Below are 27,769 nucleotides of genomic sequence, written 5' to 3'. Positions count from 1 at the left end.
TTAATCCTGTTAGGAGAATGTACAATGCTGCCATTATTTAGTTTGGAAATATTTTCTTTATCTTTTAACTTTAATGCAAACTGTACATTGTAGGAACAAATATGTCACTAAATCACAATCAAATCACCAGTGCTTTTAAACAAATATGGGTGTAATTACATTATTGAGCCATGTAATTTACATACACAAAAACAAAGTAATCCAGCATTTTGTGGTATAATAAACTTACCAATTGTTTACCCACTGCAATGTATGAAAGATGCTACAAAAATGTACCTATACAGTACCTTGACTAGGGAGTAGTGGAGTTGTGAGAGAATCTTTTTGGTCAAATTATGTATGTTATTGGACAGCTTGATGTATTTATTCAAAAATTAACATCCAGTAAAAATGAGTTGAGCATAAGCCTATTTGGAGGCTATTTATTGTAATAACAACATAACCTTTTCACTGGCCTTGAGGATATCTGTTAAAATCTGTTTAAAAAAAAAAAAACACTTGAGAACAAACATGAGAACAAAAAAGGTTATTTCCAGTTATGTTATGGTGGTTGTAAGTGTCAGCTCTTCCAAGGTGCTGATAAGAGCTGACATAAAAATGTTTAACATTTCTGTTAATTCTTTGTAGTTTTTACAAAAATAATACAGATAGCTTGTGTTCTTGCGTTAAAGTTGTTATGCTTCAACACTTAAAAACAATGAAAAAGTCCTTTAGTGTGTTAATTAAGTTTTTAGATTTCGAAATCCTTACCAAGATTTTGTTTTTGATATTTAGCTTCATAGCTACAATTGTGTTCCCATTAGTCAGGCTAAGGGAGGGGAAGCAGCATGTAGAAATGAATGATCACTGTGGTCTGCAGCATAACCTTCAAAGACTGTACAGTGGCATTTTGCAGATACTGTAACCTTTTTTTTATAAATACTGACAGCAAAACATGTTCCCCAAACATTAAAGAGCTTAATACCGAACATACTTAGAAGAACAATTTAGAATGGCAACCGTTAATAAACTAGAACAAGCTCTGATAACAAACATACTGTTACAGCCACAAATATACAAATATAAATGAATGTCAATAAAATCACAGGTTATAGCAACCGCTTGACATATGTCATTCTTTTTAAACAAAAAACATCAGTACAAAAATATAGAATACAAAAGTGTTTTCTCTTACAAAACATTGACATCAAACATAACTGTCCTTTAAAATGTGCAAATGCTGGGCTAATAAAAATGTCAGTTGATCTTCAGGATCATTAGAACAGCATTATAAAAAGTCATTTTTTACAACTCAAGTCAGTAAGTCTAAAGAAGGGTGACAAAAGCACCAAAACCTCTGGCCAGCCAGTGGGGCGACATTACATACAACATGATGTTGAGGACCATGCCAGAGAGGCATTTTTAGAGAACCTGAGTCAGGTGGGAATCCTTTTGGGAATCCTTTGCTTAGACTGCACTAAATCCTCAGTTCTGTCTCCTCGTGTTCTAAGGAGTGGTCAGTTGTATTGATAATGGAGGACGAGTGACCACCAAAAGGAGCGATGGCAGGGGAATGTGCTGAAAGTGGTGAAAGCGATGGAGAAAAACTTGGAGACATGGCAATTGAGGAAACAGAGCCATCATGGTCAATAGGAGATCGTCGCAATGAGGAAAGGTGGGGAAATGTTCGGCCTACAGCAGGTTTTGGCAAAACAGTTTTGGCCCCTGGATGAGCTACAGAGGTAATTAGGGGAGGAGGGTCAATTCTGGGCTTGGGATCAGTCTTTGCTTTGGGATGAAATGGTCTCCGAGGGTTAGGTGGTGCGTTCTCATCTTTTAATCGTGCAATTTCTGTGAAGACATTAGCCAGAGGCTGAAACTGAGGGCACCAGTCGAGGAGGTAGTCCCAGTTGTAGCTGCCTCTCAGTTCCTCGTCACTAGCCACGATTGCTGTAAGAGAACCATCGACAGCAGGCTTACCATCCTCTGGGAAAGCATAATCTTTTGGACGTGAGATGTTAAGCCCCCTTCCAACCCCAAGATATCCACCTCCTTCATCCCGATAAGTTGGCAACTGGCTTGATAACATTGTCCCACTTAAACTTCCCAGTTTCTTCCCTTTAAACCATTGGTTTGCATCCATCCCCGGCTCACAGGAAATGTCAGACAGCTGATCTGCATCTTGCTGGATACCGGAGTCAGGCCCACGAGCAGCTATGTGCTCCTGCATAGAGGAGGAGACGCTAGAAACTCGTGGATATTCATTAATCATCCGAATCTCATCATCTTCTGCTGCTTCGGCTTCGGCGGAACCACGTCCACTAGAGTGAGATGGGTCAAGAGACCCACCTCGTGTGTAGGTACCTCCTCGGTTCCCAGTCTGGTCTGTTGCATAACCAGGAAGGGTCTGATGATATAGCTTATCATCCCCTTGAACTTTCGAATCTTCAAGACTCTCCAGAACAATACCGCTGGCGACTATTCTGGTGCAAGTCTCTTGTTTTTTGTACCTATGGGATCTCAAGAGGAATATCACCACAACAACTATGATCAGGAACACAATGGCTGCCAAGGAAGCTGTTATAGCACTGGCAAGTACCACATTCATATCTGTGTTTAAGCCAAAGGATGTATGAGTGACATCAATTGTGATCTGGGCAGAAGCTTTTCGGGAATTCTCCAAAGGACTGTGGGCAATAACATCCAACGTCATCTGACGTGTCTCTCTTTTAGACCGGCTTATATGACGATGATAGGCATCCATCTTGAGGGATATCACTCCAGTAGATGTGTTGACCTCAAAGTAAGGTGAACTGTTTGCGAGTGAATAGAGGACGATGCCGTCCACCCCTCCATCCTCATCATTAGCATTTACTTGGCCGATGCTTTGCCCTTTCTTGGCACCCTCAGGTACACGGAAGGTGAAATCTGAGTTAGTGAAAATAGGGTCATACTCATCTTCACCAGTCACAAAAACTTGCACTGTGACTGTAGAAGAGTAGTTGCCTGCATCCATTGCCATAGCAATAAAATTGAAAGTGTTTATCTTCTCAAAGTCGAATGTAAAGCGGGTTCGCACCTCACCGGAGGTTTGGTTCACTAGAAAGGAATCTTTACCATTGCCGGAATTATACATCAGGAAATATCTCAGTTCTCCGTATGCTCCTTTGTCATGATCAATGGCATGTAATATGGTTACTAGAGCATTCTGGGGCTGGTTTTCACGAATGCTTGCTGTAAGTGATTTAAGAGGAAAGTAAGGCCGATTATTATTAATGTCCTTGACCTCGACAGTTACAGGAGCAAGAGCAAAGTGGCCATGACCATCCGAGGCCTGAATAATGAACATGTAAGAAGACTGTTCCTCACTATCAAGAGACCTCCGCAGACGAAGGGACCCAGTCCACCGATCTACAGAAAAGAGCTCAGATTCATCACCAGAACTGATTGAATACTGAACCTCTCCATTAGGTGTCGAGTCAGGGTCCACAGCAAAAAGTTGAAGTATTTCTGTTCCTGTTTCTGCCCTTTCATTGACAACAACTTTGTATTCCGCCCTACTGAAGGATGGTGGGTTATCATTGGTGTCCATTACAGTGATTAAAACTGGAACATTTGAGCTTTGTTGTGGTATGCCACGATCTGAGACCACAATAGTAAGATTGTAGCCATTCACAATCTCAAAGTCAAGCTTATCAACTAATATCAGCGTTCCAACGGTCTGAAATCCATGGCCCTCAAGGAAGCGAACACTGCTCTCAATTTGGAAGGCATTACCGATGTTCCCACTGGCGATGGCAAAATCAAAGCCACAGTTGTCCCTAGACAAGTCCCCATCCACCGCTTCCAGGGTTAGAATGGTCGAACCAGGAACTTCGTCTTCGGATACAGATGCTCTGTACTCAGTCTGGTGGAATACAGGGGCATTATCGTTGACATCAGACACATGCACCTGAACTGTGCTAAGGGTGCTCAATGGTGGTGTTCCACTATCACTGGCTTCAATCACCACCAAAATGGAAGGGCGCTGCGAGTCAAACTTAACCTTCTGCTTGATGAACAGAGTACCTATGAAAAGAAATTGCAGGATAAGATTCAAGGTAAGAACAGGGCTTTTATTATATGCTTCAAAACAGTGGTTCTTAAATGGTGGTTGACAACCCAATAATAATAATGAAAGGGATCCTGGACTGTCATGCATCTAATTCTAGAGTCTTTAGGCAAAAATATATCTGTTCTTGGTAATATGGGTAATAGCAACACAATATTTGGTGTAGTGTTTGTTGAATGCATTAGGCTAGTAAATCTTCTGTTGTTCCTAATTTACTATGTGTATTCATTCAGTGTTTTTGTTTGACTAATAAAATTGATATAGTGTTGGATTGCCACTACAATGTGGGCCCTGAAGAAAAAACATCTGAGAACCACTGCATCAACTGTTTTGATCCTTACAAATAGATTCTACAAGACATCTGACAATGATTTGGATGAAGAACAATAAATACAAAAGGATAACAACAGGAATAAAAGGATAATTTACCATTGCTTGGGTCAATGTAGAACATGTCCTTTGTTGACACGACCCTGTATGTTATCCTTCCGTTCTCTCCAGAGTCCTTATCTGTAGCAGTTACTGTGATAACTGAGCTTCCTGCTGTCGAGTGTTCTGCTAGAGTCACCTGCCAAAGACATAAATCGGCCTTAACACTGACTGCTTTGAGCAGAACATAGCATCAATTTATATTTCTTTTTACTTCAAGAAATATTTTTCAAATGTGGTGCTCACAGGGAATATTTTCTGAATACAAATATGTCTCACTGCCATTTTAAATAAACTGCAAGTGCTTTTAAGGATGTTAACCAGAGGAACTGATTCATTAAACAGATATTAGAGTTGTAAAGCTTATGTAATCTGCTATTATTATTACTCTGGAGTACCCAATTCTGATTGGTCAAATAACTGTTTACTTTATATTATTCAATTATCTTATATTGGGTTTAATTTCAAAGTAAACTACAGAAATGTACTTTTTCTATCAATGTTCATCCTAAACATGTGATCTCTTCTGACGTACCTCGTAAAGGTCCTGGGAGAAGACTGGAGCATTATCATTCACATCCTCCACAAGCACGGTCAGATTTGCGTAACTCTGTTGCTTGGTGTCTGAGGAGCTGACGGTCAGCATGTACCATGTTCTCTCTTCAAAGTCCAGAGAGGCGGTCAAGGACACACCTCCTCCAAAGCGATGTATTCCAAACTTCCCTTGAGTGTCTGAGTCCAGAAGAAGGGAATAGGAGAGAGCAGGCCCAGAGTCCACATCATTCCCTGTGACCTGATTGATCACGGTTCCAATCAAAGTATCTAAAGAAAGAAATAGACAATCTTGATAACCCTGTGTAATATGTAATTAAGTTGTTTCAATTTGTGGTTGCACCTTTCAAAATTATTAAGCTTTGCTGGACAACGGCAATCATTATTGGACACATTGTACAACATCAGTGACAGGAAATAACCATTGAGGACTTTGGCGAGAAAAACGCCTGTAATTGAGTCAATCTTTCAGCACGGTGTGCCTCATTGTTTGTCTGCCAGAAAAAATAGGAAATTTAGTTCATTGATTACAGCAATGATATTGAGTTCAAACAGCAGTCAACTTACTCTCAGGGATCCGGACTTCATGTGGAACAGGTATGGTGGGACTGTTGTCATTCAGGTCTACAATGATCACCGTGAGAGTGGCAGAACCTGCTAACCGAGGACTGCCTCTGTCCGTTGCCATAATAACCAGGCTGGAGACACAACAATAAAATTAGTGACATTCTTGGGCATTCTCACAGACTATTTTCATGTTAATGAGAAAGAAATGTAAATGCAAATTCTAAATGTAATTAAAACAAAGATAAAAAATTATTTATCAGATGCCACATCAGTGCATCTGCCAATTAATAGGTCATTTGTATTGCAATTTAAGTGAAATTATTGAACTTAAATATACAAGCTTGATAAAAATGATCATTCTAGAAGAAAATTTCAGATGGCACTTAGAGGCTTTTGCATCTGAACTCTTCATATATATATATATATATATATATATATATATAAACATTGAATTTAAGACACTGTTTCAATCACACATTTTTAAGGATCTAAATACTCTCTGTTCTTAGTTAAAAGGAAACAACATAAAGTATAGTGGAATATATAGTGGAAGGAAGAACTTAGTACTTAGTCTGTGTCCAGATCTCTCTGTCCATGATGGCAGCGGTGGATATACTGCCTGTGACAGGGTCGATCTTGAAGAGGCCACTCATGGATGATGACCTTATGGAGTAGGTCACCTGCCCATTCTGACCCTGGTCCAGGTCATTTGCCAACACCTGAGGAAATTACCGGTGAAATTGGCAATAAAAACACAGGCAGATTTGCAACAGCTGCTCGAACGTAACATAACCCTCTAAGCAATGTTGGCTTTGGAACTCAAATTATTTAAAAAAAAAAGTTGAAAAGGGGAATTGGTTGTGGCTATGTTGGACAGCTAAGCCTATATTCTCACCATGGACAATGAAAACACTGTGAAAACGCAAAGGAAACTCTTCTAGCTTGCACTGAAAATATGCTGCATTTAGGCCAAGGGATGTTGTACTCCACAACTTTACACTTTTATGAACACTCAGCCATTCAGAAAAAAGACGGGAGATTACTACACCTGAATGATAGGATGATCATAACCCTGGGCCTCACGAACATAAGCAATGTAATTGTGAAGTTGAAAGCGTGGTAAGTTGTCATTGACATCCTGTAGGAGAAGGTTGACTGCCATGAAGGAGCTGGAGGATGCGGTTTCAGCCTTGACCACCAGGCGGAGTCGTGGGGTCTCCTCAAAGTCCAGACCCCTGGAACTTTCTACCCAAATCTCACCTAAAATAATGAATTTATTATGATTAATAGTGAAACATCTTTACCAATATAAAGACTACAATCACAAAAATATTGATGCAAAGACTTAGATTTACTATAATACCTGTGTGGGGGCTGATGCTAAAGGACTGCAGCTTGTTGCCACTGAAAATGCTGTAGTTGATGCCACTGCTAGATCCATCAGGATAGTGAGCCTGTATCTGAACAACTGCTGTACCTATGAAAAAGACAAGACCTTTGATGATTAAAGGACATTTTCCATCAACTTGGCATGTATGAGAGATTGTAGTGATGCACAATATTACTACCATAAAGGGTGTCATCCAATATTGCAATTTTTTATTCATCATATCGGACAACATTGGATATTTAGCCGTGCAACTCATTTCCCCCGTTTTTATATTACACTGGCATTATGACTTGCATGCAAAATATACATTTTATCAGCTGGGAATCAAACCCATGACCTTGGTGTTGCTAGCCTCATGCTATACAGTTTGAGCTACAGCTGGATATCACAAATTATTGTACCTTTAGCTGCATTCTCCTGCAGGCTCACATCCCTAGTGTTGCGCGAGAAGCGGATGCCCTGGTAACTCTGCTCTCGGATATACACAACCACCACTCCCAGAGAGGACTGCGATGGGTTACCCTGATCCATGGCCTCCACAATGAGGTTCCGCTGGCTCTGGGTCAGCGCATTGAGCTTCTCAGTGGCCTGGATGTCCCCTGTCAAGGAGTTTATGGTGAAGCCTTTGACAGGATTCGCAAACCGATAAAATACAGATCCATTTGCACCGAAGTCCTTATCTTCAGCTCTCATGGTGGCAAGCACTTTACGGTTGGAGAGACTACTGCTGGAGACATTGATGATGAGCGGGTCTGTGATGAAGAAGGGGGCATTGTCATTTACATCTAAGACCTGGACGTTCACTTCAGCGGAAGTGTTACGGGGATTAGCTGCTGAGGAGTCCATGGCGTAGACTTGGAAGCTGTAGGAGGCCACTTTTTCTCGGTCGAGAGCTGCCGCTGTAATAATGCGACCTGTGTGTTGGTCCACAATGAACATACCTCTCGATTCGCGGCTCAGGAAGTAGACCAACTGGCTGTTGGACCCTTCGTCTTTGTCAGAGGCTGAAACCTCCAAAACAAGAGACCCTTCTGAAGCATCCTCTGATACCTCCACAGAGTAGCTGCTGCTGGGAAACACTGGGGTGTTGTCATTCAGGTCCAGCACATTGATGTCCAAAGTGACAGTGCTGGTGAGGGGCGGTATACCCTGATCTTGTGCCTCCACAGTGAGGGTGTACTTTGCTTTGGACTCTCGATCCAAAGGCCTAGAGGTGGACAGCACACCAGATTTCCTGTCCAGGTGGAAATCACCAAAATGGTCTCCCTCTGAGAAAAGGAAGATAAAAAAATAATGTTGTCGTCTGGCCTGTTTCATTCATCAGCACTGATCTGTGAAGTGTTCAGTATATATTGCATAATCTCTTATTCTCATAATCTCTTACTTAATAACTACTATATCCTGTAATGTAATAAAGGAATGGATAAATATATAAATAAATAAATAAATAAATAAACTTATTTATAGTTCAGATAGTTCACAATGTCTTTTTGGTGGAATAATGAATCTTTTCTGCAAAATGATATTTAAGATATTTAACCAAGTGACTAAAAGTACATTACCATTTAAAAATTTGGGGTTGTTTGTGGAAAGAATACTTTTATTCTGCAATTTCAAATAAATTATATTCTTTCAAACTTTTATCAAAGAATCGTAAGTTTTCATAAAAAATATTATGCAACACAAGTGGTTTCAACATTAATAATAATAAAAGATTTTACTCGAGCACAACATCAGAGTATTAGAGTGATTTCTGTAGACTGGAGTAAAGGCTGCTGAAAACTTCAGCTTTGCCATGATGCCATCACAGGAATAAATTACATTTACATAAATAAGTTCTGATGAGGTTGTAACAAATATTGCAACATTGGGGGAAGGATTAATGGGTATTTGTAGAACTGAAAATGACTTTGGGTATTACAAAACATGTGTGAACAATTAGCTGTTTGTATAAAATATATAATAATATTTAACATATACAACAACAATAATATTGCTCATGGCATTAATACCAGTGATTTTGTAGTGCACCACCCCACTGTCCCCGGAGTCTTGATCTGTGGCTCTAATTGTGAAGAGCGTCACAGGCTCCTGGTTCTCAGGCACCTCCAGACTGTAGTACACTCTCCCAAAAGCCGGCCTGTTGTCATTCTCATCCAACACTGTGACGCGCACTGTGGTCTTGGCGAAATTGGGAGGAGAACCACCATCTCTGGCATAAACTGTTTATGAGAAAGAGGTTATAAACTGGCTAAACAAATGCATGCCCAACCGTGACATGACATTGGCAGAAACCAAGAGAATAAATTCTCTGTTGCAATTGAGCAGTTGCATTCTGCCTGAAGTACCTGTCACAGCATACACCCCATGGGCCTCCCTGTCTAAAGCTTTGGAGGTGGTTATGACTCCTGTCACCGGATGAATACTGAAATCATCTCCTACAATGCTTCCGTACATCACGATTCCATTAGTCCCTATGGAAAAAGCATAAAGACATGACATTAGATGAATCTGCACAGTTTCCCCAAATGCAAGTTCAAATGATCACGTCTGAGGAAAAAAAAGCCATCATTCTTAAGAGGCTATGTTCACTTTTTACAATAGACTTTTCTCACGGAATGAATAAACACGGCAGCACACCCTGTTTTTATTTGTTTGTAGTTAATTCCGCTGTCTAAGCAGTTGGTCTCAATCGCCTTCCCTCTGGTATTGGATGGCAGATCGCGTGCAAAAGGCGAGCAAACTGGCAGAGTGTCACCTGTTTACCTCGCTAATTGTTCATGGAGAGAAAGTTTATGATCCTTCTGTTTTATTTGCCCCTGAGTAAGTCCAAGAGAATGCAGCCCTCCCCTTCCACCACCCCCCGGCTGGCACCAATTAAAACCACACACTTTTATTTGTGATGGGTTTGGCTGTGGTATCCAGTGTTTTTAGGGAAATGTTAGCCGTAAACAAACATTCGTGTCACTTTTAAAGAGGATGGTGTGACCATCACTAATCTCACAAGGTGGAAATGAACTTTTCTCACTCAATGCGTGCATTTACAGACAGTACCGTTTAATATCAGACAAGTATATCTGAGTTGTTGTGTGGCAGAGATACAGGGGAATGTAAACAAAATGTATTATTATCATTAATTTAACATGTAAATTTAGTGTGATTAAAAAAAGACCATAACGGGGTACAAAATTACCGTTATTAATCATACTCCTGACTCGTATGTGCATTCTGTAATAAGAAATTTTCCTATCATCAGACTAATTCAAGATTAAAGTACCAACTTCATGTTTTTGTAAGTCTTATAAATGTGGCACTCATGGCGCTTGATGTGACATAACGGCCAAAGACATGGTTTAATTATATTCATTAAAATTAATAAAATATTTATTAATGAAAATTAGAAAATATTTAAGTATACCATCAATGTCCCTGTATATATATATATATATATATATATATATATATATATATATATATATATATATATATAAAGGAGTATATTTTACCTTGATCCATATCAGAAGCTGAAACGACCAGCACAGTGGTTCCTGCAGGCTGATTCTCTGCAATAAAAGCTTCATATTCACTTTCCTCAAAGTACGGCGCCTCGTCGTTTACGTCAATCACCTGGATTGACAGTAACTGGAAGCTGCTGTGCTGTTGTAAACCGTGGTCTTCTGCCACTATGGTCAAGTTGTAGAGGTCTTGCTCTTCACGGTCAATTGGTCTAAGAATAGACAAAGAACCTAAAGAGGAAATAAGCAAAAGTGTTAGGCTACCATATGATGAATGTAATAAGCTTTGTGTCTGGTATTTCTTGTGAGTGATCGCCTGCTGAACTGCATTTAAACAATTACACAGTAATGAAGCCATGATGTAAATTGTTTAAAACAAAACCACTCGCGCTTAAGCAAAGCCTCATTCACACGCTCGCACGACGAATGATTTCCATCTTGTAGCACACTTTGATCTTGCATAAGCAACATCACAGCACGAAGAGTTGACGCCTTTCTGCTGTGTTACAAATGAGTGTAAGTCATGCGACGTATAATATTTTTTTTCCCATGCGGAGCCCTCCCTACCTGAACACTCGCTGAGCCACTGTAACAGCTCAACTATCTGGCCGCAGTTTATGAGTTTTTTCCACAGCAAACACAAAGAGCGCATAAACAAGCACTCTAGACACGCAACGGCCCTGCCTGCCGTGCCCTGCTCAAATTTGGGGGTGCCAGCGCCCCTGTCGTTAGCCTACCACAAGCGAGCGGTGCTCCTATTGATCCAATCTCAATTTCATGCTTTTAAAGAACCAGACGAAGTGATTCAAAGCAGGCTGTAAAGGCATGATGGGAACTAGGACACTAGAGGGTGTTTTCGTTCTGTCTTGATTTATTTTTCCCTCTCTTCTATCTCCATAACGCTGAGCTAACATGCCTCTGAGGCTTTAATCTGGTTAGTATTACCAGCTTGAATATTTTCAGACAATTTGACTCCTCAACATTTGTGCTACGATAACGTAAGGAGAAACCAAGAGGAAGAATGGAGATGTTTTGCTTTTCTATTCTCATGTTAATAGCTGAGAGCATTAATAATGAGCTTCCAAAGTAAAAGAGTTTGCACAGAGGGTTTGTCATTTACAAAGCAGACAAATGTTATTTTAAAGAGACTGCTCTCCCCAAAATGAACATCCTATCATCATTTACTCAACCTTGTGTCGTTCCAAACACATATGTTTTTTTGCTTGCATGGATTACAAAAGTTTGATGAAAAGTTGATGCAGATCTTTTCTATACAATGAAAGTGAATGCAGACAAACAGCTTTCAAAGCTACAAAAATGTGATAAAGAACCACAAAAGTATAATAAAGTAAGTCTATCATAAATGGTCTTCAGAAGCCATACAATGTAATTAATCTTTTCATCTGCTGCAGCTCTCAAATATCATTCACCTGTCTTGACTTCAGTTTTGACTTCAATGATGCCTGCCATTGATTCTCATATCTGATGATCTCAAAACTCTCAGAAGAAAATAATGACTGTAATTTCACTGTTTCTCACACAAACCAACATATGACTTCAAAATATTTTAAAATACAATGCACTAGTAGTATGGACTAATTGTATGGTTTTTTTGGCCTGGTATCAAAGACAGGGCTTGTTAAACTCGGATTAGGCCTTAGTTCAATTAGGACATTTATGAATGTTCCTTAGAAGAAGAAAAAAAACATTACTGGTGTGCATCTTGAGATAAAACAACATGCATTTTAGACTGGGACTAGTTTAAACCTTTTCTGTAAAACCAGGTGCAACTTGACAGCCTCTGGTGACCATTTACTGTACTTTTTGACTGCATAGAAAAGAGGTTCAATCTCACTTAAAATCACTTTAAGCTTATATAATATTTTAATATTTGATTGCACTATATTTTGATATACAATTATTTCTGTAGTCTGTTATTAAAATTACCAGTACAACAGGTTCGAGCATTGCGACCACAAGCTAAAGTACAGACTTGATCTAGTTCAATAAATTTCGGATCCTTAATATCGAGTGTGGTATATCAAGCATATCAAGGTCCACAACAAAGCTATATGGAACAGAGAAACACAACCTGATCTTTCTGTTAGTGGCAGAACATGCTGTAAATAGCTACCAGTGTACTGTCTTACACTCCTGCTTTATGTCATGAATGATGCACTAATGCACAAACACACACACAGAGATGAGAGAAACTGTTCAGAACTCACAGCACAGGACAGCATTTCTCAGAATGGATGAGATGTTGAGCTGGCAGTTTTTAGGATTAAGAGAACTAAAGGGCATTTAGAGAATTCTGACTTGGGAGGAGAGGAAAGATGCGAGTCAAGCAGAAATGCAGAATCAACATGAAGGTGCGTTTCGCATGCGATGCAATTTTCCATGGAAGTCTGGAACGACATGAGGGTGAGGAAATGATGACAGAAAACTAATCCCTTAATGTCCTGTTCACACATAAATTCAATGCATGTCATAATGTTACTGGTAGGTTGAGTAATTGGCCACAGCATTTGAAAATCACTTAAAATGCAAGACACCTCAAATAACAAGGTTTCAAAAGATAAACAAAATATGCACAATTATGGTTGCATTAGTGCTAACCTTTCTTATCATTTTACATACCCATCACAGCATCTTTGTGGTGTTTAGCATTTTTTTTTAGAAATTAGAATGAGTTAAAATGTGCTTAAAATCAGTTATAATTTTGTATTGTTGTATTGTATTGTAAATTGATCCAATTTGACACTCATTAAATTGATCAAAAGAGACAATAATACTTAGGGGTGCAACAATACATGGATATGGATCGCGCATTGATATGCATTGTGCAAATTTGGCACATCATTTCTAAATATTGATGAATCGATCGATTTAGCCCTGAATCGAATCGAATCGTAATCGTATCGCATCATTTTTTGAGGTATCGGCAAATATCGTATCGCTGGCTGAGAGAATCGACATCGTATCGTATCGTGATGAACTGATTTACACCCCTAGTAATAATGATACAAAAGATTTGTATTTCATATAAATGCTGTTCTTTTAGACTTTCTATTCATCAAAGAGTCCTGAAATTTTTTTTTCACAGAAATAAGCAGCACAACTGTTTGAAACATTGATAAAAATAAGGAACGTTTCTTGAGCACCAAATCAGTGTATTAGAATGATTTCTGAAGGATCATGTGACACTGAAGAGTAATGATGCTTAAAATTAATCACAGGAATATATTAAATGTTTATATATTTTATGTATGAAAGTATGAAAAGGGAACAAAAATATAGTGAACATCACGCATTTCATTCAGACTGAGTTGCTGATTAGTTTACCTGTATCTGGGTTAAGGCTGAACTTTGCTCCGGTGTTGCCGCTCTGGATACGGTATGTCACTCGTCCGTTCTCTCCCTGGTCTGCATCTACAGCCATGACATAGACCAAGACAAAGCCCACAGGCTGGTCCTCCATCACACTCACCACAGACGGTGAGATGAACACAGGGCCATTATCATTCACGTCAGTGACAAATATGCGGGCTGTGACTGTCCCGCGGCGCCGCTGACTGACATCGGGTGCTGAATCAGTCGCCTGAACCACCAAGAGTAGTGAAGAGGTCCTCTCATGATCCAGCATCATTCCCAAAGAGAGAACTCCTGTAGTTGGATCCAGGAACAGGAGATCTGGGACGTTTGGCCACTGTTGAAGGATGGAATAGTGTACTTCACTGTTGGCTCCACTTCCGTCTTTATCAATGGCCTGGAAGGTGTAGATAGTCGACCCAGGATCTGCGCTCTCAGGGACGACTATGATGACGGGGTCTTCGGGAAACTCGGGAGCATGATCGTTGCTGTCCTGGACATCAATTACCAATGTTACAATGTGACTTTTAGGGATGGGCATGGAGAAGTCATCCACCTCAACCTGGAGAGTGTATCGAGGAGCTTTTTCAAAATCAAGCTCATGGGCCAGGTAAACGTCACCCGTCTGGCGTTCTACCACAAAGGTGCCGTCAAAGTCTGTTCCTCCCACCACCGTGTACGTGACCTGGCCTGCTTCAGGAAGGGTCTGAGAATCAGGTGAACGTACAGACCCCACGATAGAGCCGGGTTTAGCTCCCTCCACAGAATTCAGCGTTAATGGTTGGGAGATAGCGGTGGCCGATCCTTTACTTGAGCTCAGAACCTGTAAAGAAAGACATGTATGTATTATATTAAGATGCTGAAATGATGAATGCAAAGCATTGCTAAATGTTCATTCTACAACAGGAATGGAGCTCATTGGATTAAACTAGATTCAACTTTACAACTGTAAAAAAAAAAGTATATATATATATATATATATATATATATATATATATAGCTTATTTGTCAGTTTTGCATCATGTTTGTCCTATGCTGCTGTGGTAAGTCAATAAAAACATTTTTGTAGATATTTTACTTTACTTTTTCCTTCTGTTATCATTAACTAAAACAATAAAAAATGTCACTGCTCATAATAAAAAAAACATTTAAAAAAATGTTTACTATAAAAAAAAACTTTAAAAATTTAATTTCAGCTCGATGACAAGGCAACATTTTTGCATTACAAGTACTAAAATAATTCAAACGTATCTTTGAAAAAATAGCAAAATGACAAAAACACACCACAAAATTACTAAATCTGTAACTAAAATTCAAAAACAGACAATATGAAAATAAAATCTAATTCTAAATATTGACAACTATACTAGTACATCAATGATACTAAAACAACACTGGATCTAAAATTGTGAACACACTACCAACACTGTTTATAGTACAAATATATACAAAAAGGTATTTTGTTGACTTGCCTAAACCATACAGGACTGATACTAAGCAAAACTGACAAACAAGCCAAATGGGAATGAAAGTAAACAAAAATGTCCCATATTATTTTGTATTACTATAAACCACAAAAGATCTAACTTTTCATCTTTTGGTTTATTATTTGATTTTTATTTTGAGTTATTTTACTACATATCAGAACAGACTAACAACCTATTAGTCCTGCCAGTTGACTACAAATCCAACAAAACAGAAACATATTGCAGCCCACATTCTCTATTCTTTTTACAGAGAATGAAAAATAAAGTTTTTTTGTTTTTTTTTGGTGGGGGGTTACAAGCTCAAACAACAAACCTGCTAGCATTAATCAGAGTTAATTTGATGGGTCTGTGCCTGCCAGGAAAAACAATACTGGATTAAAGTAAACATAATCAGAATAGGAAACTGTTAGAACATTCAAATGTGCAAATATTCTTAATAAAAATACAGAATCCTCATAGATGACTCACTTCAAAGCAAAAGAACCTCACTTCCTAATATGGAAGCCTGCACAGTTTCTTTTCATAGATGAGACATTGTTTTGATAGTTACTAGAGCCTGTGTATGTGTGTATGTGCACAGAAAGAAAGAGAAAGACAGATACAGAGAGATGGAAACAAACATTTAGATAAGGAAAAACATAAACTCAGAGACATGCAAGTTACTAATCCTTAGAAGTTATGTGTTAAAAGTATGCGCTGCAATACAGGTGCTCATGAATAACCTATTAACTTTTTACTATGCCTAAATCATCATTACGCAGTAGTGTGATTAGTATATTGGCAATAAAGAGATTCTTGAGGCCAAGTCTTCTAATGAAACATAATAGGACAGAGGAGTAATTAATCCCACATTAAGCGGTAAATGACACGTCAAAGCACGTTCCAACAAAAGATCAACTTTTTTCCCCTTTTTTCCGCACAGCTGCTTTTAAATCAAACTGTTGATTTCTAAAAGTATCAAAACTTTGCCAGAGCTCTTTTTATTCTAATTAGATATAAATTATAAACTTCATTATTTGTCTTGGCACATACATAACAATATTAAATGGTTACACAGCATAAATGTGTTTTCCAGGCATTTGCATGTTGGAATTTACTACCGTTGATGTCCGTTGTGTCTGTTTCCACTCTGTTGACTAGTTGGAGAAATATTAATTTGATCACTGGGGTATTTCACAAGGAGCTTTTCTGTTCTTCAAAGGGCTACTGAACTGTATTACGAGACTTTGACACCACATAGCAGAGAGCACAGCTGGCACTTGTATCGGTGCAGCTGGGAGACGGTCACTCCTACTTTGAATGTTTTACACCGTAATATCACGCTTAAAATGTTGCAGACAACAACGGCTAGAGGGAGAGGGAAAAAAAGTCAAGGCTAAGAAATTCATCTTTGAGCACCTAAAATTAGCCGGCTGAGAGTATTTTTCCCGGCATTGCTTGGGGAAGGTTACAAGTCTTGGACTAGGAGAGATGAGCTAGCTATGGAAATTTGCAATGCAAGAATGTAAGCCTTGATTAGGCCAACTTGATCATTCCATATTTCCTTCACATGTTGTTTAACCTGAGAGTGAATGTAAACGGATCCATTCCTGTAGAGAATAATCTACAAGTTCATATTTTCATATAACAGTATTAAATAAATCATTTTGCATGTTATGAAAAGGTGATGAGTAGATCCATGTGGCGGAAGGTGTTATTTTTAACTTACGATGAAGCCAATCTCTGATATGACCAAAGACCCTTGTATTAACTTCCATTTTTGAAGGTTTATAGCCATAACTAATCAAGGTACAATATACATTGTTAGGAAATTTGTCAGGAAACCTGCCAAAGAATGAGGGTCCAGAGGGGATGTTTAATCCATCTGTCTTCCAGTGGATTGAATGTGCATGATTTGGATTGGTTCACAGACTGTAGGTGTATCTTAACCTAGCCACTGTTTCATATGTCCCATCTGATTCCTGGAGGGAGACTGACCTGTATTTTCAGTGTTATGGTGGAGCTCTGAGGGGGTGAACCTCGGTCCGAGGCCAGAACGATGAAACTGTACTCAGGCCGCTCAGAATGACTCAAAGGGGAAGAGGACCGCAGCTCTCCGGTGTTTGGGTTCAGAGTGAAACGTTCAGCTCTAGGACCTACGGCAAAGACAGGATGGAACGGGCAATCAAAGACAAGTTTGTGTGCATCACTGTATGTCCTAACCAGTGTGGGGAAAAGTTACTTTTAAAATTTCTAATGCATTACAATACTGCTTTACTCCCTAAAAAAGTAACTAATTGTGTTACTTGGTTACTTTTTACGGAAAAAAAACTTTTTCTCACCTGAGAAAAAAAGAAATGTTTATCTAAAAGTCATTTTTGCCTATTCATATGGTTGAATTTGGCCATCAAAAGTCAGCAGCAAATACATTGGTAAATAAAGTGAGATTAAATACATAAAAGTATATTTGTGTTATATTTAATTATAGCAGGTTTGTGTAATATTCTGAGTTTGCATTTTACTGTTTTTATTCATTTTGAGGAATGCTGAATCTATTTTTGTTCAAGTGAGATGAGTAAATGCTCACATTCAATCTAGAACTACAATAAGCATCATGTTCACACACAATGCCTCTGCATCTCACGGAGAGCTGTCAGTCAATACATGGGAAAACAAAGTAACTTGCGTTACTTACTTGAAAAAGTAACTCAGATATATTGTTGCAAAAAAAAGTAATGTGTTACTTTACTAGTTACTTGAAAAAAGTAATCTGATTATGTAATTCGCATTACTTTTAATGCATTACCCCCAACACTGGTCCTAACCAGATAAAGAATGATTGGATAGACCATTACTCTACTGTACAAAGGCTGCATATGACTTCTGTGTTGTTAGAGATCCCATCTGGATTTAATTAATACAGAATGAAATAGTTATGTGTCAAATTGAGTAAATCTGCTACAAAACATATTTAATGATCTCACGCATCAACACATTACCTTCTACACTTCACGTCACGCTGCCTAAACTTATAAATAGCAGAATATTATCGCATGGGTCAGCTATGATGTATTTTTGGTACCAGCATACTTTTAAAGTATCAGTATGCAGTGCAATCTTAACAACAAACTAAAACTGTAATTTTTTTATTAAATCAAATGCAACGGAATTAATCATTTTGTTAAGTGCTTGTTTTCTATTTGAGCGGTGGGTCAAATAGACAATCACAATGGGTAACCCCACCCTGCCCCGTCCCGTCCGAATCTCATTGGTCTGAAATGTCTCTTCACAGCACATTTACCATTAAATATCCTTTGATTAGCTGGGACTGTGTCATATTGCATAGCAGTTTCATGTTCAGTAGTCAAGACAAAATGCTTATCGTTGTAAACTTTGCATGTGGTTACAAGATGTTTTTGATTAATTGATTTATTCACTTATGCATCGTTCTTACCAGACATAGAGTAGAAAATAGTTCCATTTTCTCCTTCATCAGGGTCTTTTGCATGAATGGTTCCCAGTAGAAATCCAGATGGTTGACCTTCTAGCGCCTGTACAGAGATTTCATTTAACTTTTTTAATCAATGCAGCTCACTACTATATAATCTGTATAATTTTCCCAATATAGCAGTCTGTGTAGAAATGTTAGAACATATAGTACACTACCATTCAAAGCTTTGGGGATGGTAAGATTTTTTAAATATATATATTTTTTTCTTATATTCACCCAGTCTGCATTTAGTTGATAAAAAAATATTACTACAATTTCAAATAACCGTTTTCTATTTTAACGTAAATTTTCCTGTGATGACAGCTGCCATTACTCCAGTTTTCAGCATCACATGATTCTTCAAAAATAACTTTAATATGCTGATTTGGTGCGCAAGAAACATTTCTTACAATTAACAATGATGAAAACAGTTGTGCTGCTTAATATTGTTGTGGAAACAGTGATTTTTTTTTTTTTTCAGGATTCTTCGATGAATTGAAAGTTCAAAAGAACAACATTTATTTAAAACAGAAATCTTTTGTAACATTATAAATGTCTTTACTGTCACTTATAAACAACTGAATGCATCCTTGCTGAATAAAGGTTTTCATTTGTTTTCTTACTGACGCCAAACTTTTTAATAGTAAAGTTATTTCTTTTGAACATATTTGCCTTGTTTCAAGAAATCTCATCAGCTTAGCAAGTTCTAAAATATCTAAAAAAATCTAATCAAATTAAAGTTTTATTGCTATTAGTCCATGTTTATTAGTTTTAAAGCATCTACATGCTAGCGAACTCCTAAAAGTTGACACAATGAACCTGTAGAACATATGCTGAACACATTATAATGTACAGTTTTTCTATTCTAGAAGATATAGCTCTGAGGATTATGAAGCTAATATTAGCTCTCATACCTGCAGAAAGAGCTCTCTTCCTGTCTGAGCATGGCTGAAGGAGGGTGCATTATCATTCTCATCCAGAACCGTGATGAAAGCAGTGCCTGTAGCGCTGCGTGCAGGGGTCCCACCATCCTGAGCCACCACAATGAGCTGGTAGCTGGACTGAAGTTCACGGTCCATGGAAAGCTTTGTGCTTATCTCACCTTTAAAAGAGCAGGACAGATGGAAAACACAGAAAAAGGGTGAGAAACTATTTCACTGCAGAGGAAAATGTCAGTGGCAGAAGGCACAGATGGCACATCCTGACATCAACAAGAGGATCCCCCACAGTTAGCAAGCTGCCAGAAGTCTGGAGCTGTGTGATGTCCAGTATGCTCAACAGCTCCACATTAAGGATGGGTCAGAATAGTCAACTAGCCATTCAATAACTGACTAATGGATTAATGAGGTTGGCTAGTTTATATAGATTTTCTTGTTTTAGCTTTATGTTAGCAGTTGTAAAACTTCTAAGACAGCATGCTAACAATCAGTAAAATAACTTTTTTTGTGAGGATTGTGATCTATAGCTTTCTAAAATTTAAGGTTATAGTAATTATTTGATATATTTATTAGCTGAATATCTGTCAGTCAGCATACTAACTTTCAGTACCTGTCAGCATGCTAAAAGTCTCTTTAGAAAGCTGTTTTAGAAATGACTTTTAAGAAATGCTAATTGACATGACCCTAAACCAGCCAAATTATACAGTGCTTACTCAAGACCAAATAGCTAACTAATTCATAAACAACTCACCAACTGGTCAAATATGAACATATGTAGTTTTGGACATCCTTAATCAATACAGACAAACATAATACCACAAACCACTAGAGAACTTGTGTAGGTGCCAAGTTGACCTTGTCACTCAAAGTCATTTTGGTCTGTTGGCCTGTCTGCCATATTTGATTCTCACCTGTGTGGGAGTTGATTTGGAAGTGGTGATCCAGATGGAGCAGGCGGTAGCTCAACCGACCGTTGAGACCAGCATCTCGATCGCTGGCAGACACTCGGCCGAAACCCGTGCCTGCCGGCAGGTTCTCGCGCAATGCCAAGAATGCTATCTCTTGGGTAAATCGTGGGGTGTTGTCGTTTTCATCCATCACTGACACACGCACTGTGGCACTACCCGTCTTCTTCAGCTGTCCGTTGCCTGACGTGGCCAGTACAGTGAGCAGGTACATCTCCTTGGCTTCTCTATCCAAAGCACTTTTCACAAACAGCCAGCCGCTTTCGGACACAATGCCAAACCCTGCAGCATCACCGTCTGGGTGCAGGTGGTAGGCTAGTGGGGTGGAAGACGTAGAAGATGGTCCAGCGGTGATGCCGCCATCTCGGTTTACTGCACAAACCTGCAGGAAGCGTGTGTTGAGAGGTGTGCTTTCCTTCAGCTCTACTCGATATGTGAGGCTATCGAACATGGGACCTTGGCCGTTCTCGGCTTGTACGTGGATGACCAGGGTGAAGGTAGAACTTAGCTGAGGTGCGCCGCTATCTTTGGCAATCACCTGCAGGTCATAGCGGGGTATGGTCTCGTACGATAAACCGCCAATAAGGCGGATGTGCCCGCTGTTGCGATCAATGCTGAAGGTTCTCTGGGCACCGCCGCTAAAAATGTCAAAACTCAGAAGACCATTGGGTCCAGAATCGCGGTCTTCTGCTTGGACCTTGTACACCACTGTACCCATCCGTGTGTCTTCAGGTAAAATCAATGACTCGGAGGATGAGGGCAAGAAGACGGGCGCATTGTCATTGACGTCGGACACTGTAATTCGTACCCTAGTCTGGCCAAAGGCTGGAGGGTTACCGCAGTGCGCCTGGACTTCCAGATTCAAGCTGGGTTGGGCTTCATGATCCAGAGGCAAGCTTGTTCTCAAGGCCCCAGTCTCTGAATCCACGGTGAAGTAGCCCATTGGGTCACCAGAGCTAATAGTGTAGGATATATCCTTCGAGACACCTGAGAACCAAGAGGGAAATGGCCAGAGACACATCAATTCACAGTGTAGCAAGAAAACAAGACAAAGAGTTATTTTTCAACACATGAGCCAGAATTTAGAGACTCAAATATCCAAAGCAAATTGTTAAAAAAAAAAACAAGCGGTGAAACAGAATCAATGATTAATGTTGATTGTAAATGAGGTATGTACAATGGTTCCTTGCCTATTTGTACAAGTGGTGCACCAAGGAGAAAAAATCCAGAAGACATCTGTCAGCGCACTTGAACACAGTCCAACTTGACTGATAAATGTGGGTATGCATTGAAGTCTATTTTGTGTGTTTAAACATGTTGAATTGGGATTTTTATGACCAAAGGGGGGGGGGGGGGACTGAAAAGCCTCTGAGATTAGCTCACCCACCATTCTTAGTGCTGGCCCGCACAACTCCAACTTGTGTTCCACGCAGGGCATCCTCAGAGACCAAGAAAAAGTATTGAGCTTGTTCAAACACAGGGGGTGCAACCAGTCCTGCCACTATGCTGATGTTGACCCTGGCATTGATTGGAGCGGTAAGGCCCCCACCATCTTGGGCTGAGACCACCATCGTAATGACTGAGTTTGCCTTTCCATGTAGAGCACGTGACAGTGAAATCACTCCTGGGAAATGCACAAGCAAAATAAATGTTTCTATTAAGTTGAAAGTTATCAGAATACATCAAACCATACTGAATACCCTGAAACCCATACGATTCAAAAGTTTGGGATCATTTTATTTTTAAAGAAATGAATACTATTATTCTGCAAGGACACATTAAAGAGACAGTAAACACATTTTATTGTTACAATATTTCAAATAGATGCTGTTCTGTTGAACTTTCAAATAATCAAAGAATCCTGTAAGCATAAGAGACTTCTTTAAAAACCAATAAATAAATAATTACTGACCTAAAAATATATTTATATGGTTTTAAAATCTTGTATATGATAGCAAATGTGGCTAATGTTGAAGTGCACTGATTATGGTCCTTGAATTTGTACTTTGAACTTTAAATGAGGGTAGATCTAATCTTCTCACCAGTATCTTTATTGAGGGTGAAGAAAGGTGAGCTCCCTCCAGGTACAGTACGGTACGTCACTCTGCCGTTCTCCCCAGCATCTGGGTCATGAGCAGTCACCTTCAGGACGGAGGTCCCTGGGGTGCTCTGCGTACTCAGGCTCACTGCATAGCTCAGAGGGTAGAACGCTGGTCGATTGTCATTTATGTCTATCAGGTCCACCCGCACGTATGCCACTGAACTTAGTCCACCCTAGAATAAATCGGTTAACACTGGCTTTAATGGTCATTAAAGGTCTGATTGAAGAATATACAATCAAATCTAACTAGATAATAAATTACACAACCAACTGATGGAGGCTTGCTACATAACAGGCTTAAAAATCTTAAGAAACAGAAAAGATTCCCTAAAATATCTGTACAAGTCAAAAAATTACGGAGTTAACATTTGCGAGGGGAGGAAGTAGATTGATTATATTCCCTGTTGAGAACTGCAATCTGCCGAGGGGACAATGTACACATGGGATACGGTTCTTGTCGCTAAACATCTTGCTCGCCAGGCATCCCATATGGAGCAAATGGCATGTCAGGAAAAAGCCCCAACTTATTAAATATTACAAGATGGTGCTCTTTAGGGCCCAGCTGCCTCTGAGCGCTTTAATGTGTCTGCTGAAATTTCCTTTAAAGTATTTAAGTATGCTTTAAAGTATTACTTAGGCACAGGATGCTAAACCACTACTGAAGAATTACTATGCATGCAATTTTTTTCACTTGCTGCCAAAATTGACAATTTATTGCACCTCTGAAAACAGTCCAGTCATATTTGATGAGGGATGTGGCAGCTGAGACACTCACCCCATCCACAGCTGTAACGGTGAAGTCGTAGTTGGCTGGACCCTGGTCACGATCCAGGCTGGTGGTAGTACAGATCTGTCCATTGTGCTTGCCAACGGTGAACTGAGACGGGGTTACGGAGCCTGGACCAGATCCCAGAGAGTAGGAGATGGAGCCAAAAGACCCACCATCAGCATCAGTAGCTGTAACCTGGAAGAAGAGAGAACACATTAGATTAAAGTTCAGCCAAATGTAACAAAAAGCTTAAGCAGAGAAGCCAGACTCTTTTAGTGTTTGGGACCATGGTTCAATGGGATTTAATCACAGGTCCTGATCTTTGTTCATGTTAACTAGTAATTGTTTCTAAACTCGGTAGGAATAATTATATAAGTATCAATATTCCTTTTTTTGGGGTAGGTTAAAAATAAAATCTCAATATTTTCAGCCCTTTGATGGTATCCGATATACATATTTATGCATTTGCTTGGAAATCATTTAAAAGGGTGATACTTTTTGTGAACAATATTTTTTTAACAAACTGTTGCCAATTAAATTAAAAATGTAAAAAGAGTAAAGCATAATAAAGAAATATCTACTTTAAAATAATGAAGTCATGTTTACTGTAAAAAAAATTTAAAAATTAAAAACACGGGAAAATTATATTAAATAATTTTAATTTAAATCCACCAATATGATAATAGTTTGAACATTAACATCAATATTTACATACATATATATTTAATCAAAACATTTAGGTACATAAAGTGTCTCAAAGAGACTTTGAGTACAAATGCAAACAAAAAATTAAATCTTAATTTAAAATCAGTTCATTGAAACCACTTGATGATTAGCAGAAATTAAACATTGCTACTGAAATTGAAATGAGAGACTGTTAAATATATAAGTTAAGACAAAAAAGTTGAAAACATAAAACTATATATTAAAACATCAGTCTTAAATGCTGTCATATTCGAAAATCGCAAGCCAAAGACAGATTGTGAAACATCATAAACAGGAAACAATGTCCAAATAAAAAGTGCATTAACATTACTGCAATACTCAATGTTGAATGAAGAAAAAAAAAGGAAAAAAGAAAAAAAAACCTAGCCTATACAATTAAATAAAAATTATACAATTATTATATATAATATATAATCATAGTTATAATTATTCAAATATAGAATTATTTTTAATTATATATTTTAATTATAAAATTAATATTCATTAATAATATTGTGACTATTCAATATACTCCCCAGCTCTAGTTTTAATTTACATGTTCGTATTCCAAGACCACTCAGCAGTTTCCTGTCACAAATAAACCTGAGACTCCACTGAGCAATACCACAACACATTTATCTGACTTGGTTCACAGCCCATGGCACTCAAACACAGCTCTGGTGCTCTGCAGCAGGTACATATACTGCGGTAAACTAAGGGAGCACATGGAGACCTCTTCGGCTACAGTTAGGTTTGATCAACAAAGCCAAGAGGAGGGAAGCTACTGGCAGCTTGCAGACATAAATACTTTCCCAGCCACAGCGAACAACTCAGGAGAGAACGACAGACAGATAAACAAATGAAGAGAGAGAGACAGAGAGAAAGAGACTTGTATAGAGGCGATGACTATCTGGGAGAAAATGAATTGCCATTCAATGCAAACACGGAAAGCGAAATTACTTTCTATCCAGCTTCTTATTCATCAAATAAAAAGAAAAATACTGCTTCAGCTTCTGAAATTTACTCTCAAACAACATTACACCTCGACCATGAGCCGCCTGGAGTGGATGACGGCCGTAACAGATTCTAATGGCATTGAGATGAGGGCATCTGAGTCTGAGATCGGGTCCTGGCAGAGGCTGTGGAGCAAGTGTAGGAAAAATAATCATCATGAATACAAGAAGTTCCAGCCCACAGCGGAGAGATGTTCCACCTTTTAACCATCCAAGGCCCTGAAGCAAACCCTGATATTTTACAACCGAGCAGGAGGGGGGGCATGATATTCATAAATACCACACTACCTATCCTTATTCCCTTCACGATAGCTTGACAGAAGTTGGACGCCTGAGGCCTGAACAGCGAGAGTTTGAGGTAACAAACCGTGGAAGGGCGGTTTGACCAAGGATCTGCTTCATGGACAAAGCCATTTTCCATGAAAGCCTGGCTTGAGCAGAGAAAGCAGGGAAATGTCTGGGGGACTTGTGGGTCTCAATATAGTTTAAATAAAGAGCTCCAAAGCAGCACTGTAAGATAAATATTTCCTCTCGGTCGTTGCGCTGTTCGTAGCAGCTATTGAATGGAAGATGTATGAGAAAAGGAAGTAAGTTGGTCACAATAAGAAATCATATATATTTGTACTCAAACATCTGTCAGGTTGACTATATGCATGGTACATGTAATAAGACAGCAGAAAACAATCCGTATTAAGCATGTAAACCCTTCAAAGGTAGAAGACTGAAACCAGAAGTGGGATTGAGTTTCTTTTTCCATCTCTCCAACAAAAAAGGATTTAAATAAAGTGGCTTCTCAAAAATGGGGAGAAACCCAAGCTCATAATTTCTAGAGTGTGTTTGAATATGTGGTGAGATGCCAGTAATCATGATGACTGATTGAATGATTGTCTTTTCGGGTCCTAAAGGGGGCACCTAAAGTGCATGCATAAAAAAAAAAAAAAAAAGAGCATGTACGTGTTCACACACACGCACACAGAGGAGCCGAGGGATTTGGAGATGTACTGTTTAAGAAGCAGGTTTCCTTTGCCAGTACAATAACAGTTCATAAGAAGTTTAGTGGAATCTCAATCTTGACTGAATCATAAGTGGGTCAAAGTGTGCTTGAGCTGCTTTCTCAAAATCTCTGCTAAATCCTCTGTGCTTTTCCTCACCGTAACTCATGGAGACACGCAGACTCAAGACACGCCAACTGTGCACAATGCACGAGATGACCTCAAAAATTTAATTTCACCTAATAAATTTCTCAAATAATCTCAAAAGCTACATATATTACATCACAGTTGTCTAAAAAAGTTAAAATGTGAACCACCAAAGTGAATTACAAACATTCAAACATATTCTCCCCATCTGCAATAGGTTGGACAAACAGACAGTGCCGCCCCATAACTAACACTATTGTTTGAGCCCAACGTAAGGATGCTCAAACAGAGGTTTGGTGTTTATGTTGAGTGTGATTTAATCGTCATCCATAATTTATTTCCAGAGTGTGAAAGTGAGACAAGAGTGAGAATATTGGACACGTTCTGCAGCTCTTACAGTTCCCTCGTCTCTCTCTCCATGTGTGAGTGAAAGATGCGAACCGCCCTGAACGAGCCAAGTGAGACATTGGCTGGGCGAACTGTAACTGCAGAACAAGCCAAAGGAATCCAATGCTAACTTGTGGAGTTTTGTGGTTCACCCACCATTCCTCTTGACTCCTTTTTTAGGAGAGAAAAAGAAACATTCAAGTAAGCGAATACAAGATTAATAGGGAGAAAGAATAAGCTTGTCCAGTTCTCGTTAGTTTGTGCTAATGCAAGGGATCTGGTTTCACTGCATTGGGTTTCCTCAAGGCTACACAGCTCATTTAGTGGGTAAGCGACCTGGCTGATGCTTTCCCAAAAGGAAATGCTGGGTATGATAATGAAGTTTTTGATTTGTAAATTGACCACCTTGGAATGAACATGCAAAACTATTACTTGGATGTCTGTAAAATGTCTGTCGACAAACCACTGACTCAAGGTTACCTGTAAGTTGGCCACATGATCACAGTATTGCATGGAACAGTGATTGATAGAGGACTTTGAAACTCTTCCGTGGGAAAATTTCCATGCAAATTATGTCTAATATCTATGATCCAACAAAAATGCAAGATGTGTAGATTTGCTAAGTGTAGTTCATTTAGCATTCAGGACTGCTTCATCTAAATCTGTGGCACGTTCCTAGTCAAACAAACCATCTTACAGAATTCAAGACCAAACCATCTGATCAGGAAGCTTCGTAGCCAAACTAAACACTGCAGCCGACAGAACAGTTTGTGAACTTGCTAACAAGCCAATCAGAGTCTGTTTTACAAACACTTTTTTAAGACCCGTTCTGTACTACTGATCTTCTCAGTGAAGACATCAATAAACATAAAACCAAAGAT

At 39.0% G+C, this 27,769-nt stretch overlaps 1 protein-coding gene across 1 annotated transcript in view; it reads right to left on the bottom strand.

Annotated features, from left to right (window-relative positions):
* Window positions 1–333: 333 nt before the first annotated feature.
* dchs1a (dachsous cadherin-related 1a) overlaps window positions 334–27,769 on the bottom strand; it is a 108,396-nt gene continuing 80,960 nt past the window's right edge. Inside the window, exons 3-21 of the mRNA XM_079885580.1 lie at window positions 23,651–23,839; window positions 22,817–23,048; window positions 22,162–22,398; window positions 20,721–21,761; window positions 19,786–19,973; window positions 18,836–18,932; window positions 17,380–17,537; window positions 13,889–14,738; window positions 10,535–10,774; window positions 9,377–9,502; window positions 9,041–9,250; window positions 7,430–8,296; window positions 7,002–7,115; window positions 6,687–6,898; window positions 6,206–6,357; window positions 5,639–5,769; window positions 5,055–5,341; window positions 4,520–4,658; window positions 334–4,047 (exon numbers count right to left, since the gene is read on the bottom strand). Of these exons, the coding sequence (XP_079741706.1) occupies window positions 1,457–4,047; window positions 4,520–4,658; window positions 5,055–5,341; window positions 5,639–5,769; window positions 6,206–6,357; window positions 6,687–6,898; window positions 7,002–7,115; window positions 7,430–8,296; window positions 9,041–9,250; window positions 9,377–9,502; window positions 10,535–10,774; window positions 13,889–14,738; window positions 17,380–17,537; window positions 18,836–18,932; window positions 19,786–19,973; window positions 20,721–21,761; window positions 22,162–22,398; window positions 22,817–23,048; window positions 23,651–23,839 (8,061 nt within the window). The 3' untranslated portion in view covers window positions 334–1,456. The remainder of the gene's footprint in view (window positions 4,048–4,519; window positions 4,659–5,054; window positions 5,342–5,638; window positions 5,770–6,205; window positions 6,358–6,686; window positions 6,899–7,001; window positions 7,116–7,429; window positions 8,297–9,040; window positions 9,251–9,376; window positions 9,503–10,534; window positions 10,775–13,888; window positions 14,739–17,379; window positions 17,538–18,835; window positions 18,933–19,785; window positions 19,974–20,720; window positions 21,762–22,161; window positions 22,399–22,816; window positions 23,049–23,650; window positions 23,840–27,769) is intronic.

This window comes from Squalius cephalus, assembly GCF_949319135.1.
Source record: "Squalius cephalus genome assembly, chromosome: 11".
NCBI lineage: Eukaryota > Metazoa > Chordata > Actinopteri > Cypriniformes > Leuciscidae > Squalius > Squalius cephalus.
The sequence above is the reverse complement of the archived record's forward strand: the minus strand, read 5'-3'. Positions and strand labels throughout refer to the sequence as shown.